The following is a 17855-nucleotide window of genomic DNA, read 5'->3' on the forward strand; positions in this document are numbered from 1 at the left end:
TCAGACCATTCTGCAAGAATGTTCTTTTTTAGCCCACATAATAGAAAGGAACTACCTTATAGCAGTACTTCTAGACTTCAATCCCATAGGGCCAAAGAGCTGGATAAAATCTCTGGACTGGAAGTTGGAAGAGTGTTGGCCACTATAGATTCATCATTAAGCTGCGATACATTTTTTGCCAAGGGAGCAGTAAAAATGTGTCCAAACCTTGGTGGAGGAAGCATAGAACGGCTAGCTACGCTATCAAGGTCAAATTGGCTTTGAAACAATACAAAGTAGTGATATTCAAAGCAAAATCTGAATTTTTACTCAAGAAAATTGAGGACGCAGAAAATCAGCCAAGAAAACCTTTCTCAATTATTTCTAAAAAATAGAACTTATTCTGGAAAATATTTTGTCTAACCTACATTAGATAACAGATGTAGCTATCTCTTATATGGAACGCTCTATTGCAGTGGGTTTGGGAAACCCCTATTGTGTTTCACCTTTTTGAATTTAAATCACTATCAGTGGATTCTATTCAGGCCTCATTACAAGGATTGAAGCCCACCAACGACCTACTATTTCTCTTGCCAGCGAGCATCACAAGACATCTGGCATCCGAGCTATCACTGTTTATGACGCAGTTAATAAATAAATCACTATTACATGGTTTAGTACCCGTGGAGATGAAAAAGGCTATTGGCAAAACGTACACCCAGATAACCTTCAGAACTATTGTCCAGTGACCGGCCTTCCATGGCCCGGCAAGATACTAGAAAAGGTAGTCACTGTTCCATTACAGGAATGTGTTGATAGAGAGTCCCTACTGGACCCTCTCCAATCAGGATTTTGGCCGAAATTTGGTATTGAAACCTCTTTATTGACTGTCTGGGTTGACCTATTGCAGGTCGCAGAACAAGGAGAACTATCACTACAAGTTATGCTGCATTTATCTGCGGCCTTTCATGCAGTGAACCACTGTATCTTGTACGGTCACCTTAAAATATTTGAAAATGTATCAGATCAAGCCATAAAATGGCTTGCATCATTTCTAAGAGATCTGGTGGGTTTATCTCAGACCCTCTACCTCAGAGTTGCGGAGTACAATAGGTGTCCTCCTTGTCTCCCCTGTAATTTGATCTATACCTTTGCCCACTGACGAACATTTTGAGGACTCATAAGGCAAAATTTCCACTCGTATGCCGATGATACTGAGGTGTTCATTAAAATAGGTAATGTGGAGGAATCATTTATTAAGGTCAAACAGTGTTTGGATGAAGTCAGTAACTGGATGTCTTCCTATTAGCTTCAACTCAATCCAATTAAGACTGAAGTAGCACTGTTTGGGCCTAAAAATCTCCTTGATACTGATAGGTGCCCTCATCCACCCTGTTTACTTGGCTCAGAATTGACCTTTGCCACTAATATCAAAAACCGTGGCTGCATTTGGCAAGAGAACTTGAGTAGTGAATGTCAGGTAGGGGCCACGGTGCAGGCAATTTTCTATTCATTACATCTACTACGGCAAGCACTCCCATGTGTTTCTCCTGATGACCGTGCAGTAGTAACTGGAGCTCTAGTGAACTCACTGTTAGATAATGCAGGCATTCCGCTTAAACAATGTCAACTGTTACAGAAAGCACAAAATGTGGCAGTTCGACTGGTGTTCAGAGTAGGTAAGCCTTCTCCCAACTCAGTATTGCGCCGTTCCGTTCACTGGCTGGCCGTAGGAGACAGAAATTATTTCAAGGTCCCCTGTTTGATAGACAAATGTTTAAACAGTCTTGCCCTATCATATCTGGTGGAAACAAATCAGCAGATATCAACCTACAAGGACACTCTGGTCAGGTGTCAAATAATTACTTAACAGTTTCACCCTCTTCCAGTGTTTTAGGGGAGATCCTAGATGTATAGTATGTGGTCCCATTTTACAGAGCAGCCTTTCCCTTAAGATTAGTGAACTAAAATCCTTTCTTCAACTTTGCTAAGCCCTAAACATTTTCTTATTTATATAAAATTACCTAGAGGAGCCTTAGGGCCTGGATACTGCTTGGGTCTCTAGTTGAGCTCTTCTTTCTCTCTGCATATTGGAACATCTGCACCTCGATATGGTTAAGTCAGTTGAGTGTGCCATACAAATAAATCAAATCAAATCTTTACGGGTATGGCAGAGCTGTAAAAGAGTGGCAGTAACGGAATAACCCCTACTTTCACTGCTCCACCATATTCCAAGTTTGGCCTTGGAGTGGAGGAGTTACCGCTTTATGCTGGAGGAAAATCCTCCAATTTTCCACAAAAAAAAAATTGACAGTATCGGCAGGATTACTGCTGGCGTAAAAATGGTAACACCATCTACCACCACTTGTAATCCGGTGGTAGAGTCGCCGGACCAAGTGACGGTAACAGTAATTCTGTTTGGGGTAGTCCAGTGAATTTACCCTTGGAATACCGGCAAACTAGTAATGAGGGCCATTTATTGTTGTTAATAAAAAGTGGTCTCAACCATAGTCACCTCATGGTCCCATATTTCAGCCAGGACACCCGAAAGAGCGAACAATCTTCCTTGACTTCCAGTTTGCAATTACATTATGGCTTGTACGTTATTCTGTCCATGATCTTTTTTGGATCACCAAGCCTTCAATTTTTAACATGAAAAGCGAAATGATCATTTCTAACTCCAGGGGACATCGCTTGTTTTAGATACGGCTCCTGCTTTCCGGGGATTTTCTCCCTTCATGTACAGTCTCAGGAGTTCATGTTACAATCCCTCTCATAGCCTTGGAGTCTAGTTCTGCATCTTTTTTCACTAACAACATCAAAGTCCACCATGAGAATATATCTTTATTCCTTATTCAGGAAGGGGGAGAGGACTGCAAGTCGCCCCCATCTTGTTTATTACACTCAGTCCACCACCATCCTCTGGCCCCCGTCTGATCTTAGATTGCAACATTTCAGCTAGGATGCTTTGACAATGCACATTCACAGAAGGGCACTTTTGGGATTCATACGCATATCTCAAAAATCTACTTTTCACTTGAACTCCTTCTGGTCAGACCACCGTTTACAGTCTTAATGCCCATATTGGGGTGCTTTTTGGTAGCCCTCTTATGACATGAAGAAATATATTCTAAACAATCTCTATAAATTGCAAGTTAATGTGGCCGCATAGTTCAGCCGCATGCAATAAGTGAGGCTATTTTCAATGCATATATTTCCATGCACTATGTAAGCATCTGGGCCCCATAGTTAAAATAAAATGTCACCAGGGCTGCTAAAAGAGATGGATAGATTAACCATTTTTGTTTTAGGACTTCCCAACTCGCATTTTATTGAAGGTAACTCTCAAATAATCATATTTTTGTACCCGCTAAATGTCCATTCCTTCCAACCTCCAGGTATACTTGCATTACCCGATCCCAAAGTGAAGCACCTTGTTTTACATGAGGGGTAATTCCAATTTATGAAGTGAGAAGTTATCCCCTGCATTCAGAAAGCTACCTTGCAAACCACTAGGTGTCCAGTCTTCCCCTCCTCTCACCGAGATGATGACATGATACCATTCTAATCTGCTCAGACTTGAATTCTCACTGCTAACACCTTTGTACATGTTTTACCCAAAATGTCTAACAAGGCTGAAGGTGGATAACAGACTGGGTCTCTGTGAGTGCCCTTTCATAGGCTGGGACTATCAATCCATGCAGACAGAAATCTGGTATGTTGTCAGATTTAATTATAGTTGAAAATACATGCTTCAAAATCAGTACCTACCAATCTGGCCATGAAATGAAAACATTACAGCAACGTCCATCTGGGCCACCCACCTCCCCATTTTAACTTCTGTCAAATGTGAAGTTATTTCTTCTCAATACAGCGTTGAAACATCAGCTTCAAATTTCATTAGAGCATCACCTAGGCAGACCGGACCATCAGTCGAATAATAAATTTGGTAGATCTCTATGACGGTGGTGGAATCAGAGTACTTAGATCGAGCGTTCATATGCTTGGCTGCCAAATTCCAAAAACCATTCATATCAATTACACCCACTCATGATGCCAATCGTTCCTATTGGCTAATCATTTGAGCTTGTTTTTTTAGTTTTTTTAAATGTTTCCTATAGACAGACTTAATTTGCTTCCTACTATCAATAAGGGTACTCCTGGAATGAAGCTCATAGTTTAATTCTTATGTTGCAGCATGACAGTCAGAGAGAAACCACAGTCCAGGAACCCCCCCTATAACCGCCCTTTGCTTGCATTCCCTCAACAGTCTTCCTTGTAGAACGATGACTACATTTCGTAAAGCAGACAATACTTTAAAAGGATTTACGGTCAAAGAAAACCGTAACAGCCTAACTCAAGCCACTTTAATCCCAAAATGTTTTTACATTTTGGGATGGACGTGGCCGGGTTGCTTAGTTGGTCCGAGTCAGCCTTTTCTCCCCTACACATCTACATCCAGTTCACTTCCATCCACCTCCAGATGCAAAGGATGATTACGTTGGGGGCATTTTAACACACACAAATTTAAATATGTGTGCCCATAAGTGCCTATCCATCAATGCATAATCTATAATTGACCTATCAAGTACTCAAGTGAAAATTCTTCGCTGCCGGGATATCAATATCAAAAGGTCAATTTTTCTATTTCAGGTAATTTATGGCCATTAAAGAAGTTTAAATTAAACACCTTCTAACACGACACGCATTCAAGCTAGCAGTGCTAGGAACTTCCAGGAACTCGCCAATACTAAACATCTCGTTTTCCTCAATCAATTTACCGGTTAATTTTGCATTGATATCACTCACAAAAGTTGTTCTAAGCATTTGCATCCGCTTCAAAAGGTTTTCTTGAGGGAAAATGCACATTTATATTTAAAATGTTTCTATTATGTCTCCTCCTATCAACCAATTGCACTGCTAAAAACTTTTTTTGGGGTATCACCTGCCCTCTTGATCTCTTCACACACCTCATTCCTAACCATAAGCATGTGACACCACTCTCCCACCCCAATTGCATCTTCTTTGTTGTATGAGGCAGTTTCAGGATAAAGGGCACACCGAGAAGGCACCCACTTCTGACCCTTCCAAATGTCTTGGAAACAAATGATTTCAAACTGGAATACAAAGAAATCCCAGTCGGGGTCAATTGCTTTCCCTCCCAACTCTGCTATATTCCAGGACAGACTAAAGACCTCACATTACAACTTCCATATTGATCACATATTGCTATGTCAAACGCGCTTAGGGACGTCATGACACTTTATAAATATTTTCGTTAGAAGGCCTTTTCCAGGGCTTTTGAGCAGCACTCCTAATACAAATGTGTTGCCCATTGATTTGGGGGTATTTGAGACTCCAGGAAGGGCCACTGCCCTGTGCAATCCTCTGCGACACTAATGAAATACAGCAGTCTTGCATTGAATAATAATAATTGTAATAACTTATAATATAATAATAGTGTGTTATTTCTAACGCACTTAGTACCCAGAGGTTTCCAAGCGCGGACTCGAGTACCGAACCTTAGTTGCTCCGCTGCCGTCTTTCTTCCAAGGCCAGGGAATGCACAGTGGGCTTAGCTAAATAGATCTCCACACCCTTATTAACAAAGAGATCTTGCTTTCCCTGAACTTGATCCCGTATTTTAGGATCCCTAGAATTAAATCCTAATACTAAATCCTTCACACCACATACAATCTGAAAAAAATCTAAGCAATGGTATTACTTTTTTCAATTGGAACCGCCTCGCCCGTGGTCCCTGTCAAAATCTGAGGAAGTGTTTTTCTATAGGTGTTTATGTTTCCATATAAACAACCTTTATAAATACATATTAAATGTAATTTCCACCAACCATCCTGAGCGTTATGGTCTGCCACTGTAGATGATGGCTTGGGGACATAGTTTCCCAGCCCTGTTTTATAGGTGCCTTTAAATGTAGGTCTCTGTGACACTTTACTAATGTGATCATCCTTTGACAGTAATCTGGTTCCTTCAACTCCCCCTTCTCCAAAACCATTGTCTCTCCTTCCTGCACGCGACTACTTCAGCTATTTGTTTGTGTGATATATTTCGTGCCCAGCCTTCTAGTGCCTAGTAGACACCACCATGGCATTGAAGTTCCCACACCATGATACTTGATGCCATTGCTTTCCCCACCGATAAAGTATCTGCTCGGTGGCACAAAATTGATGCTGGAATGTTTTTAACAAGTATTAGATCCTTTATTCTATCAGCAGTGGACACATGGACAAAAGTTCATAATTCATGTAATTATTTACTGTATTTATTATTGTGTTACAGTGTATGCTAAAATCTTTCACAATACACATTAACCTAATTCATCTGTTAAGTCACATTTACACATTAAGATAAGTACATTGAAAAAGAATTAAAAAATTGCATATTGTTACATCATCGGAAAAAATAACAGAGAACAGATAAAACAGTTCCATAAAAACCTTTCCACAAACAGCACATCTCTGCACAATGAAATATTTTTCATAAAAATGCAAGTCCATTGATTCATATGCCATCTCTCTTTAAATTACTAGCCATCGAGGTCTTGTGATATAAAAGAGAACTGTGCCCAGCTTAAGAACAATAGAAAGTATCGTATAACTCGAATCATTCATGTAATTCCACATGGACCGTTTGAGGGAAAGTTTATAATATAGAATTAAATCTTTACATTTTCCAATTTCAGGAGTATATCTTATCTGATGAACTAAGCCTAAGTGTCACACAGCCTTCTCAATGCTTATGAATAACAAATTAAATGAAATAAAATAAAATACACGGTGAATTTGAGAAAGACTGTGTGAATATTGCCATGTCTAATTCTGCCTGGTGTGAGCACCTCGAGGTCTCTGTTGTCTGCGAGTGCAGACTCCATCCTAATACAGGAGGATCCTCATGAGGGCAACTCCCCTCTAACTCAAGCCGATCACAGTCATTTTGCTTCTACTAACAGACAAGCTCTAAATGAGAGCCTACACCAAGATATCAACCCTTTCAACCACACCCCAACTACAAGCCACTCTGTTGGACATGGCACTTGTTGATTCCACCCTTTTCCACAAACTGCTTAACATGAGCTGTGACCAATTCACCACTCTTTAGATTGCTTTTTTTCCTACAGGGTTTTATATCATGCTTATATCACAATTTGACCCTTCTGAGCACTGCACAAGGGATAGGGAAAAGAAAATGGGATGGAAAGAGCTTGTTGGTTTGAGGGTGTAATGTGGTATTGGTCCACAATTACAGATGTGAAAGCCTTTTCTTTTGGTCGTAGTTTCATGGTGCTGTCCAGAGATCCCAGTTGACCGTCAGGCATGTGACTGTGGTGGTGCATGAAATAATTCGTCACCTTATGAATGGCCAAAGGCACTCTGGAGCGGTGTATCCTGTTGTTTTGCAGACAGAATTGTTTTCAAAGTAATTTTAAATGCCAAAATGTAACACATGCTACAACTTGGCTCTTAACCCACTTGGATCTTGATAATGAGAAGAGCATGCCAGGATTACTTCCAGTCCATTGAAGCAATGACAGATTCTACAATGACTAGATGAAGTCTGGGAAAGTAGAGATTTAGGAGTGGACAAGATAAGGAATTTGGTATATTGGTCTGTCTTTCATTTCTATCCTAACTTCCGTTCGGGAGTATCATTGACTGTAGTGCACCTTAGAGGATGAAAAAGCTTAGTAAAGGTACCCTTAAGTTTCGAATTTCCATTAATCACAACAATAGAGTGCACGGTTGGAAGGACATAGACAGACATTTTCAAAACAAGGTACCCTTCCCCATTGGGTGGCATAACGCCTGGTAAACAGAGGATGGCTGCAACAACATAACAGACATAAATGACAGTGAAGGACAATATGGTTTTAATTGCATGGAAGTGCGGCTGGAGGCTTGCATTCCTAAAGAATTCTGCACTTTGCTTCATCCTTCTGGTGTGAAACCAAAGAGACTTGATGAGCAGTAGAGCTGAGATGCAGATTATGGAAAAAGGTGGCAAGCAGAGTAGGCATAGCGTGGGGAAGAGATACAGAACATTTATATTTGTGGTGGGTGATTCCATGGTGGAGTTCCAGGATGAGTCAATGGATGAGTTGCGAAAGTGAATGTTACAATAAGTCCAGGCAAATGGAATACTGGTCCCTGAAGCAGACACTACAGTTCCAAGAATGAACCAGGGAACCATTTTGGAGATGTTTTGTTTAATTCTGATGAAGAGTGAGTTGGAGTAGTGGACAATATTCAAACAGAAGATAATAGCGAGCCAGGCCATGAACCAGAGAATGGCATAGTCAAAGAATACCCAAAAGGCAGTTGTGACATTTAAATATTTAAGTGTATTCACACACTCCAGTGTCAATTCATTGAAGAGGGTGTCCAGAAGAAATAACCACAGGAGGCAGAATCTGAATGCACCTACGCAGGTGAGGATGATGTCAACAGAGGTAAGACAACGGCTCTTCACCCAGTCCATCGCATTCACAGCTACAATAAAGGCATTCAGTACAATCCCGATTGTACATTCAATTTGCGGTATGATCATGCCAACCACGGTATTGGAGGATAACATCTTGAGATTACAAATGTTCAAGTTACTTGACAACTCCCCTACAGTACAGCCTTCTAGAGGAACAAGCTGCCAATTCCAACTGTCTCCTTTCGCAGCCAATACACAGATGAACACACATTCCCTCCCATGTCTGCCAAAAGAAGAGCACAGAGCAATAGACAAATTAAAAATTTGCTTTTGTGTTCCGCCCCAATGGAACATCTCGCTCAAGCACATTAGTCTGCTTAGGATGGCTGAAATATGTTTGCATGTTTTGCATTTCTGCTTGTACGAAGGATTGTTGATGCCAGCTCACGCAATGAACAAGCCCTCCTCTTGGTTCAAATGAAATGAGCCTCTATGGCTGATGAAAAAATCTTTGCATGTTGATTCACATCCAAGTCACCCACACTATATAGGAGTCACTCCGATCTCTACAGCTAAGTTTATTCGTAGTGAGATTTCTATTAGGGATACATTGGTAATGAGTGCCTTGCTCAATTCACAATCTATTGACACTTTGATATACACAGAAATGCATGGGATTTGAAGACATCAACTATTCTTCATCTCAACACATGCCTACAAACTATTCAGCCCACAGCTCCAATGTATCGGTGGACGGGTAATGTTATATAGGTATCAGTAAATTCTCTGCAACACGAAGACAGCAATGGGGTATATAATGTTGGGATGGAAATTAGCCTATCCCACCCCCCGAGGTGCTTCCAAATAGGGTGAACACCACATGAGGTGATATAACATACAAGGAGGGGTAATCTGCACCATCGGGCAATGTATAATGGCCCCACAGCACTTGGAAGTAGATGCATGGCAACAGAAAAGCCCATAGCCCTCGACTCCATTTTGTATTAGGCCCAGAAGGGATAAACTGCAGGCTCGCGCTGTTCACGTTCCAGGTTCACGAAGTACAATTTCTGTATAATATATTAGCCGCGCAAGAGCTCTGTTCCCACGGAAGTCCACTTCCCCCTGGTCCCTTTAGTGTTGCGAATATTTAATATCTTCCACTGAATGTGCCCTGCAAGAACGTGAGACAACACCAGGCTCCGCGCTGCGTCCATCCATCTCCACTAAACTGCCATTAGGTCTCTAACTACCACCCAGTCAGGGTGTAGCCAGCCCCACACCACTGACTCGACCCCCACACCTTTGCATTTCCCGATGAGCATGCAACCCCCATGTCCCATCCCCTATTAAGTGTCCACTGAAGATCTAAGCAATCGCGGGTGTATTTCTTACAAGCAACAACACATACCCATTGTAACACGAGGTACCAGGGGCATACATTAAAGATCAAACCCCAGGGTGGAGACCTTGAGCGCGGGAACTGCAGTATCAATGAAACCCTGAATGTGTGGGTCAGCATGGCTGTATTTTATCCTCCCTTTTCCTTGGTACCACTTCCTGTGCTGCCGAGGTGCCTACCACAATGAGTTAATAACCAGCCTTAGCATGTTTAGCTTAGGCCTCATTACAAGTATGGCGGTAAGGCAACAACGGCACCGGTATTGCAACCGGCACCGTTGCAACCGTACCGCCGTACTAGGAGTTCTGCTCACTGGTGCCCTTGCAGCCACCAGGTCTGACCTGGTGGCCGTACCAGCACCAGCGAGTTGATTATGATGGTAGCACCGGTATCGTTATTAACGGTACCAGCGCTACCACCCTCCCCATTCCCATTGAGCCCCAGAGGGCTCAATGGGAATGGGGATGTACCGGGCCCGGCACCCGCGAAAGGGTAATTACCGTGTCCATCTGGGCTGGAATAGCCCGGTAATTGCCCATTCACGTGTGCAGGACCGGATGCGAGTTTGGAGGTAGCCTTGCTGGTAAAACTGGCAAGGCTACTTCCAACCTTGTAATGAGGCCCAATGTCTTAATATGTGACCCGACCTTCACCACAAGGATATGATATGGCATTTACAACGCGCCTATACACAAGTGTTTCAAAGCTCGACGAGGCAAGGGAGGGGAAACAGAGGGAAGACAGAGACAATAATCTTACTAGGCCAGGTGACTATCGTGCATGTGCAGGGGAGGGGGTAAGGGAAAAGTGCACGGGGAAAGGAGGAGAGGGCAGTGCAGTACATAGGATTACAGGAAAATAAATAAAAACAATAAATAAAAACTGTGTCCACCTGGTGGCAAGTGCAAGGGTAAGTGCAGACATCAGGTGTCAAGTACTGGTAGGGGGCTGTAGGGATACAGAAACAGCCCCAGAGTACAAGGGTTGCCAGGGGGGCAGTGCAGGTGTGCAACTGGCGGGGAGAGGACCTGGGCCCGAGATCAGAGGGCAGCCAGATAACCAGTGCAGTTTCAGTTTGAGCCAGGAGATCAGCAGGGGAGAGGAGGAGAGAAAGCAGAAGCAAAGAGGAAGGTCTTGAGGTAATTCCGGAAACAGAGATGTTCTCCTCAAGTTTCAGAGAGGCAAGGAGGCTGTTCCAGAGGGAGGCCCTAGCAGAAGAAAGAGATCGACCACCAACTCGTTGCTTGGAGAAGCGACTGACCCTGAGGGAGTTGGATGCGGATGAGCGAAGAGCTTGAGAAGGAAGTTATTTAGGAAGGGAGAGTTGAAGGTATTGAGGACCCAGGCCCCAGAAGGCCTCGTGGACAAAGCAGAGGGTTTTGATTTTAATCCTTGCCGCTACTGGGAGCCAGTGCATAGATTTCAGTCCTGGAGAGTTAGGATCCCTGGGCTTGAGGACAAGGACAAGTCTTGCAGTCCTGTTTTGGATGAGTTGTAGAGGGCGGAGAGTAGAGGCAGGCAGATTTAGAAAGAGGCTGTTACAGTAGTCCATCTTAGAGAGAACCAGTGCTCTGGAGACTGTGAGCTTCTGGGGGAAGAAGAGGAAAGGAAGAATACCTCTGAGGAGGTGCAGCTGGTAGTGTGACTTCTAAGAGACGTCAGAGATGTGAGGAGAGAAGGAAAGTGTGAGGTCGAAGATGACCCCAAGATTTTTAGCCTCACTGTAGGATGAGCGCTGCTGACGCACGTGGAGCCAGATCGATGGGAGAGAACCAAGCAATTACTGCCTGGCATCCCCTATGGAGCAGGCTCATGTGTAGGGTGCCTCCAATCAGTGGCACCAATTGTGTACCCTATGTATGATGCATATGGGGTTTTAAGCCCATGTGGGTAACTGTAAGAGTTAGAGCGCTCAGTCCTTTGCTGATATTTATATTCTGTATGAATAAACCTTGTTATCCTTGCAACGCTATTTCCTGGCCTATTTCCCAAGTGGGTTGTCTTTATTCTGCAGTGTGCACAAAAAGGGACTTGCCTTCAATAACATTAAAGTTTACAACGTGTACGCAGTTCAATAACCTGTACTTATGGAAGCCACTGCATTCTACGTTCTTGCAGAGCGACAATTGGTCAGATGATTAGGAGGCCCGAAAAGCCAGTGCCGCCTGATCCCAGCATTGTGGTCATAACATAAGCCGTATGTCTTGTCACGCAGTCTGTCTCTCGTTATTAAATCACGAACAACAGCTCCGAATCGGGTGAAAACAATGAAAAACACAGGGAGAAATTGGACCCATTTAGAAGCCACCTATCATGAATTAGGGCAGCAATGGGCAAACAGACCCACACATCAAAACCCTCAAAACTAATCAAACTGTGTATAAAAACAAAAGCTGACTATTTTAGCAGATGTTACAATACCATTCCAGGAAGTGAGGTGTTATACAGAGAGAGAAAAAAAAGAGAGTGAGAGTTTGCGAGGTTAAACATGAGCTGGCTGAGCCTAAAGGGTAACTAACCTGAAGCTGGAAACAGAGGTAGTTATGCTGAAAAGGTCACAGGTTTGAACAGGACAGGTCAAGAGAAAAGGCTATAGTCAAGAGCCTGCTGAGAACCCGAGGCAGATGCTAGCAGGGATTAGGCTTTGAGAAAAGAAGCCAGAGAACTGCCGTTAGAAGAGCTAGCCACTAGTGAGACCACCAGCCCAAATATTGGAGCTTTGCAAACTTTTGAGAACCCAGGTAGGTGGGAAGAAATAGTACTTGAAAATACCTTGTATGGGAGAATACCTACATGCACTTGGAGCAAAGAAACCTCTAGGGTAAGAGGAATTCAGTGCAGGGTTTACCCCGGTAGAATTATCCAGGTAATTGCACCCTTCAGGAGATTGTTAGGGAAGGTTGACACAACAAGACAAAAACAAAGACACTGGCAATGATAAAGAAAAAGACCATTGAACTGCCAAAGATATAGGCTCAAAAAAGTGGTGGTTCCTAAAGAGATATAGGCTATCAACAGGAGAAAGGTGAAGACAAACAGTGTGCTGGAGCACTTCAACTTTATGTGACTGTTTGCAACTTTGTGGGCACTGCTCTGGGCAGATCCTGAGACCCACTGTACTTAATATAGGGATTGGACTCAGGACATTAGACCCTTGTAGAGTAGGTTCTTCACTTGATTTCAGTTATCATACTCCTTGCTGGTCAGATAGCACAGCGAGTTGAATGCCCCCCCCCAGATATTTGTGTGCAGCCTGCTGTGGCAGGTTCGAAATCCCTTCCGAGGTCAACAAATTGCACACCACTCTGTGGGATATCTGTTAATCCAGTGCTCTGAGACCCAGGGGTGTGTAGCGCTGAATAAGAAATAGATATTATTATTCATTTCAGTTAACATCCCAACCCAATAGGCATTTTGCAACTAGGTATCCAGGCCCACAAATACAGATTGTTTGTATATTGTGTGTGCTCTGTATCGTCCACCTGTGATAAAATGGTATGAGCAATGGAATCTACAGATATGATATTTATTTATTTATTAGGGTATTTATAATGCGCCTATACACAAGTGTTTTGAGGCACGATACAGAATTCAACCTGAAGGCACTTCTTCCAGCACCCCCCCAAGGTGGACAGTACCTGAAACTAAGTGTATTTGGCTTCCACATGAGCTGCTGGGTTTGATAGATATAGCACAGAAGACACAGTTTCCCCCCTCAGGCAGCAGGGCACTGGTCAACACTAATATATTCAATAATGTGGTCACTAATATCCAGCCCCTTATGTTTGTTGTTATGTTATTGGTTCTTGTAAAGCGCATGGTCGCCGAAGGCATCATGGCGCTGGGAGAGAAGGAGACAGCCCCATGATATTCAAAATTGGAACGTTTTAACCCACCTTCTAAACTCCAGATAATTAGGAGTTTTCTTTATGATGAGTGGAAGATTATTCCACAGAACTGCTGCAGCAATAGAGAAGGCCCGGCTGCCATCCCGGTCTCTGTTGTGCTTTTGAAGAACCAGTTGTTCGGAGGTGGCTGAGCGAAGGTGACGAGTAGGACAGTAGTGCATGAACTTAGCTTGAAGGTATTCTGCACTCTGAGCATGAATGGCCCGGTGTACAATGCACAAGGTCTTAAATTCAACCCTTTGAGCCACAGGGAGCCAGTGCAGGTTCCGTAATACGGGGGAAATGTGCGCTCCAAAATGGGAGCCTGTGGCTACCCTTGTGGCCACATTTTGCAGCCGCTGCAGCTGTTTAATCAGGCTCTTGGGTTGGGCCAGATACAGAGAGTTGCAATAGTCTATATGTGATAGAACCATAGCAGCAACCACGGGAGGGTGTACTAAACCCAGTGGTTTTTTGTTAAGAAGCATGTTATCAGATATCAGAAGTGGTTCGATGAGGAATGTAAACTAGTGAAACTGGAGCCTCTGAAGTGCCTGAAAGGTGGATCGAGTATCAATAGGGCTGAACTTCGGCTCTTCAGAGCCAATTATAAATCTTTGATCAAATCTAAAAAAGGCACCTTAGTCCGATCAAAGTAGGAGAGCTTTCAGGAAGCTGCTATTTCTGGAGGGAGGTGGGTAAAAACGATATAGGTACCAATATTATTCCAACAAGCTGGAGGAACCACTTTCAGATCCTTTTTGGTCCTATGGAATTTGTCTCTGCCTCTGGGAATCATTCATTCAATCTAGACCAGTGGCGTAATGCTAGTGAACCTAATGTCTCTCCCGTTCAGTTTGGACTTTTTGAAGTTGTGAATGCCATCAAGTCCCAACGAGGGGGAAAGCTCCTGGTGCTGATTTCACCCCAATAGATCTTTGCAATAGATTTGCAATGTGTTACCTAGGACTTATAAAGTGCCTCATTCATAGGGAAACACCCCAAAAGTTTGGGGAAAAAAATTGTTGCATGGGCCATTTGGCCGAATTCGGCCAGTAGTAAAAATCTGAAGCCCAAAATACTGAACATGAGGAGTGGGGTCTGCGGAGGTGTTCCCCACTTTCCTGACACGCTTCCCTCACGACCCGCAATAGATGGACGGAACTGACACCACAGGGGTACAGGAGAAGTGGCGGTGGCCAGCAAAAAGGTAAGTTGGGGGGGTTTGGTCTATGGCCAAATTTGGGTTGCTTTACTGAAGCAAAAACTGATTCACAGCGAAATCGACTACGGTCTTTTCTGACGCAATTGTTTCTACTTCGGTAAAACAACCAAAATCCATTTGTAGCAGAATGCCATTATTGTTCCAATTTATAAAAAAAGGCGGGCGAGATGGCCCGGGGTATTATAAGCCTATAATCTAACTAGATAGCACAAGGAAAGTGTTTGCCAGTGCTATATACCAACGTTTTGGGGGTGGTCAGTAGAACAGGGCATGATAGACCATTTACAGGCGGGCTTTCAGTCTAATATAAGTACTATGGAGCAAAGGGATTTCGTTAAGCTCTAATAGTGAGGAAGTACATAGTTTTGAGGATAATTAAGCTATAATCGGTGTTCATTGACCTCAAAATTGCTTTTGATGGGTCCACCAAATCAGTTAGGGTCTGTATTGGCTGGAGGGGTGGTTCCACATAATCTTTTACAAATTATTGAGCAGCTCTTTTCTGTTAACAAAGCGTCTGTGCGCTGGAGACTAGTAGGTGAGCTCACTGACCCCTTTCCTGTAACCAGAGGGGTGCGGCAGGCCTGTTGTTTTTAAATAACTAATTAGACATCTGAGGAATACTTGTTTGGATCAGCCAAAACTTGGGCCTGAACCAATCCCTGTATTGCTTTTTGCCGACAATGCAGTTCTCCTGCCAACGTCGGCAAGCGGTCTCAAGACTACCCTGTGTGCATTTATGGGTAAATGCACAGAGCTTCAATTTGTGGTTAATAAGGGAAAACAAAATACTTGGTTTTACGGCCCAGATTTAAGCCAGATTCCAGGTTCACTTTAAAGGTTAATGGTTTTATACTGGATCAAGTCCGTTATTAAGATTACTTGGGAGTCAGATTCAATGACCTGGGGCGGTGGACATCCCAAATACTTAAGTCCTATTGTACTTTAAAAATACGGTGTTGCAATCTAGAAATTGTTCAATAACCATGGGCGAGGGGCAATCACTCCTGATGTTATTATGTATCCGGTTCCGGCAAAGCCAGCTGCTTTTATGGTGCTGAAATCTGGAGACACGTTGCCAATAACTTGAGGCTAGAGGAAAGAGCATTCTTTAAACGCCTGTAGGGTATGCCTTCTGCATGCCATGGCCCCCCGCTTTATTCAGAACTGGGCATCAGGCCGACCGATGGCGATGCAGGTCTTCCACCTGTATTGTGCTGGCTCAGGGTATGTTCGGTTCCTGAGCTTGAGATTTATCGCAATGTAGTTGAGCATGTTTTAAGTCATGTGTGTGGTAAGTCTCTCCCATGGTTTGTGCATGTAAAAAAGTGTCTGTTTGATTTAAATTTAAGTGATATATGGGACAACCCTTCTGTGATCTCAAAAGGTAATGTAGAATGAATTAGTAAAGACTGCATTCGGTGAGACAACAAGAATTAAACGCATTAATGGTTGTAGTGTTTTAAATACAGGTGAATCCTATTAATCTAGCAAGTATTCATTAGTATTCGAAAAAATACTTGGATGTTGTAAGCCCTCCTATGGCGCATTGCTTGTACTTAAAATTCAGGTTACATTTGTTGAATATTGCGCGTCGTACGTGCAAATGGTCCGTGGACGGAAGGAACTTATGTTTCGTGTGTGGCTCAGCTAAGGAATCTATAGTCCACTTCCTGTTCTTCTGTCAGGGCTACCAGATCATCCGATCCAAGTATTTAAAACAGATCTGCATTGCTCATAAAGTTAGCAATGTTAATCAAGCCCTGCTGTAGAACAAACTGTCAAATTACTTAGCTATCATGTATTGTGTAGCCAACCAGATAAATATTCTTGAAAGCTGTAGATAAAGGATAGAGATATGCTCAACTCTTTTATTAAACACACACACCCGCCTTTATTATGTATTTGTTTTCCCTGCATTTTACAGTGCCTCTCATTTATGGATTTTGGATTCACTTTAAAATGCGAAGATTGCTGCAAATGAACAAAGGGGTGAAAAAGGGCATCTGATTGGGCATATCTAAGATGGTGATTCATTCACAGAAAAATCTAAGGTCATGTTCGACTCCCGAACCTATATATGATCGGTGGTCCACCCACAGCCAAACATCTTATCAAGATAGAGCTTTTATAATGTCTGGGTAGATTTTGGCTGAAGGCTTAATTATTACCGATCTGGCAGATAAGGTCATCTCTTATGATGGCATTGAGATGTTCAAACACAAATTAGATCAAATTGAGGATTACATTTTTCTAAATGTGTGTATCAGAAAAATGGCTGCCCTGGAGTATCATCAGCAGAAGCAAAGCATTTTTGATAAATCACTGGAAATTAATTATCCTGAGTCAAGCAGAGCTTATGCAAGCGATAGAATCACTCAGTGCTAGTAGCCGAAAATACCGGAGTAGGCCGTATGTCATAAAAAGAGCTGTCACTACCTCTCAAAGAACAAGATTTGGCATGGGCGGGGGTAGAGGGTTAAATTACGTAATGAAGCCCTAATTACAAAATAAAGAGCTGAGATAGTGTGTTCTAAAAAAAGGGCCATTCAAATTTATGAACAACAGCAAAAATCCTCCAAGATAAGTTGGGTATTGTGAGAATGTTCAAGAAAGTCTTGCCCTGAGAACGCTATCCGATTGTGGGAGTTGGATGTGGTTGAGTGAAGAGCTCGAGAAGGAAGATATTTAGGAAGAGAGAGTTGAAGGTACTGAGGCCCGAGGCCCCAGAAGGCCTTGTGGACAATGTAGAGGGTTTTGAACTTAATCCTCGCCACCACTGTGTGCCAGTGCAGAGATTTCAGTCCTGGAGAGTTATGACCCCTGGGCTTGAGGCCAAGGGCAAGTCTTGCAGTCGTATTTTGGATGAGTTGCAGAGGGCAGAGCGTAGAGGCAGGTGGATTTAGAAAGAGGATGTTGCAGT

The 17855-nt window shown here is 43.0% G+C and overlaps 1 protein-coding gene and 1 long non-coding RNA gene across 2 annotated transcripts in view; one reads left to right on the top strand and one right to left on the bottom strand.

Moving 5' to 3' along the window:
* LOC138452567 (uncharacterized) overlaps window positions 1-17855 on the top strand; it is a 790762-nt gene that overhangs the window by 402631 nt on the left and 370276 nt on the right. The window lies entirely within an intron of this gene.
* LOC138453814 (taste receptor type 2 member 7-like) lies at window positions 7621-8571 on the bottom strand. The gene has a single exon (XM_069606989.1). The coding sequence runs from the start codon at window positions 8569-8571 to the stop codon at window positions 7621-7623; it is 951 nt and encodes a 316-aa protein (XP_069463090.1).

This window comes from Ambystoma mexicanum, chromosome 4p (genome assembly GCF_040938575.1).
Source record: "Ambystoma mexicanum isolate Mex_15411 chromosome 4p, UKY_AmexF1_1, whole genome shotgun sequence".
Classification (NCBI taxonomy): domain Eukaryota; kingdom Metazoa; phylum Chordata; class Amphibia; order Caudata; family Ambystomatidae; genus Ambystoma; species Ambystoma mexicanum.

Bases quoted from the DNA above. Each gene is read 5' to 3' on its own strand.
- LOC138453814 (XM_069606989.1), bottom strand. From the start codon at position 8,571: ATGTTATCCTCCAATACCGTGGTTGGCATGATCATACCGCAAATTGAA.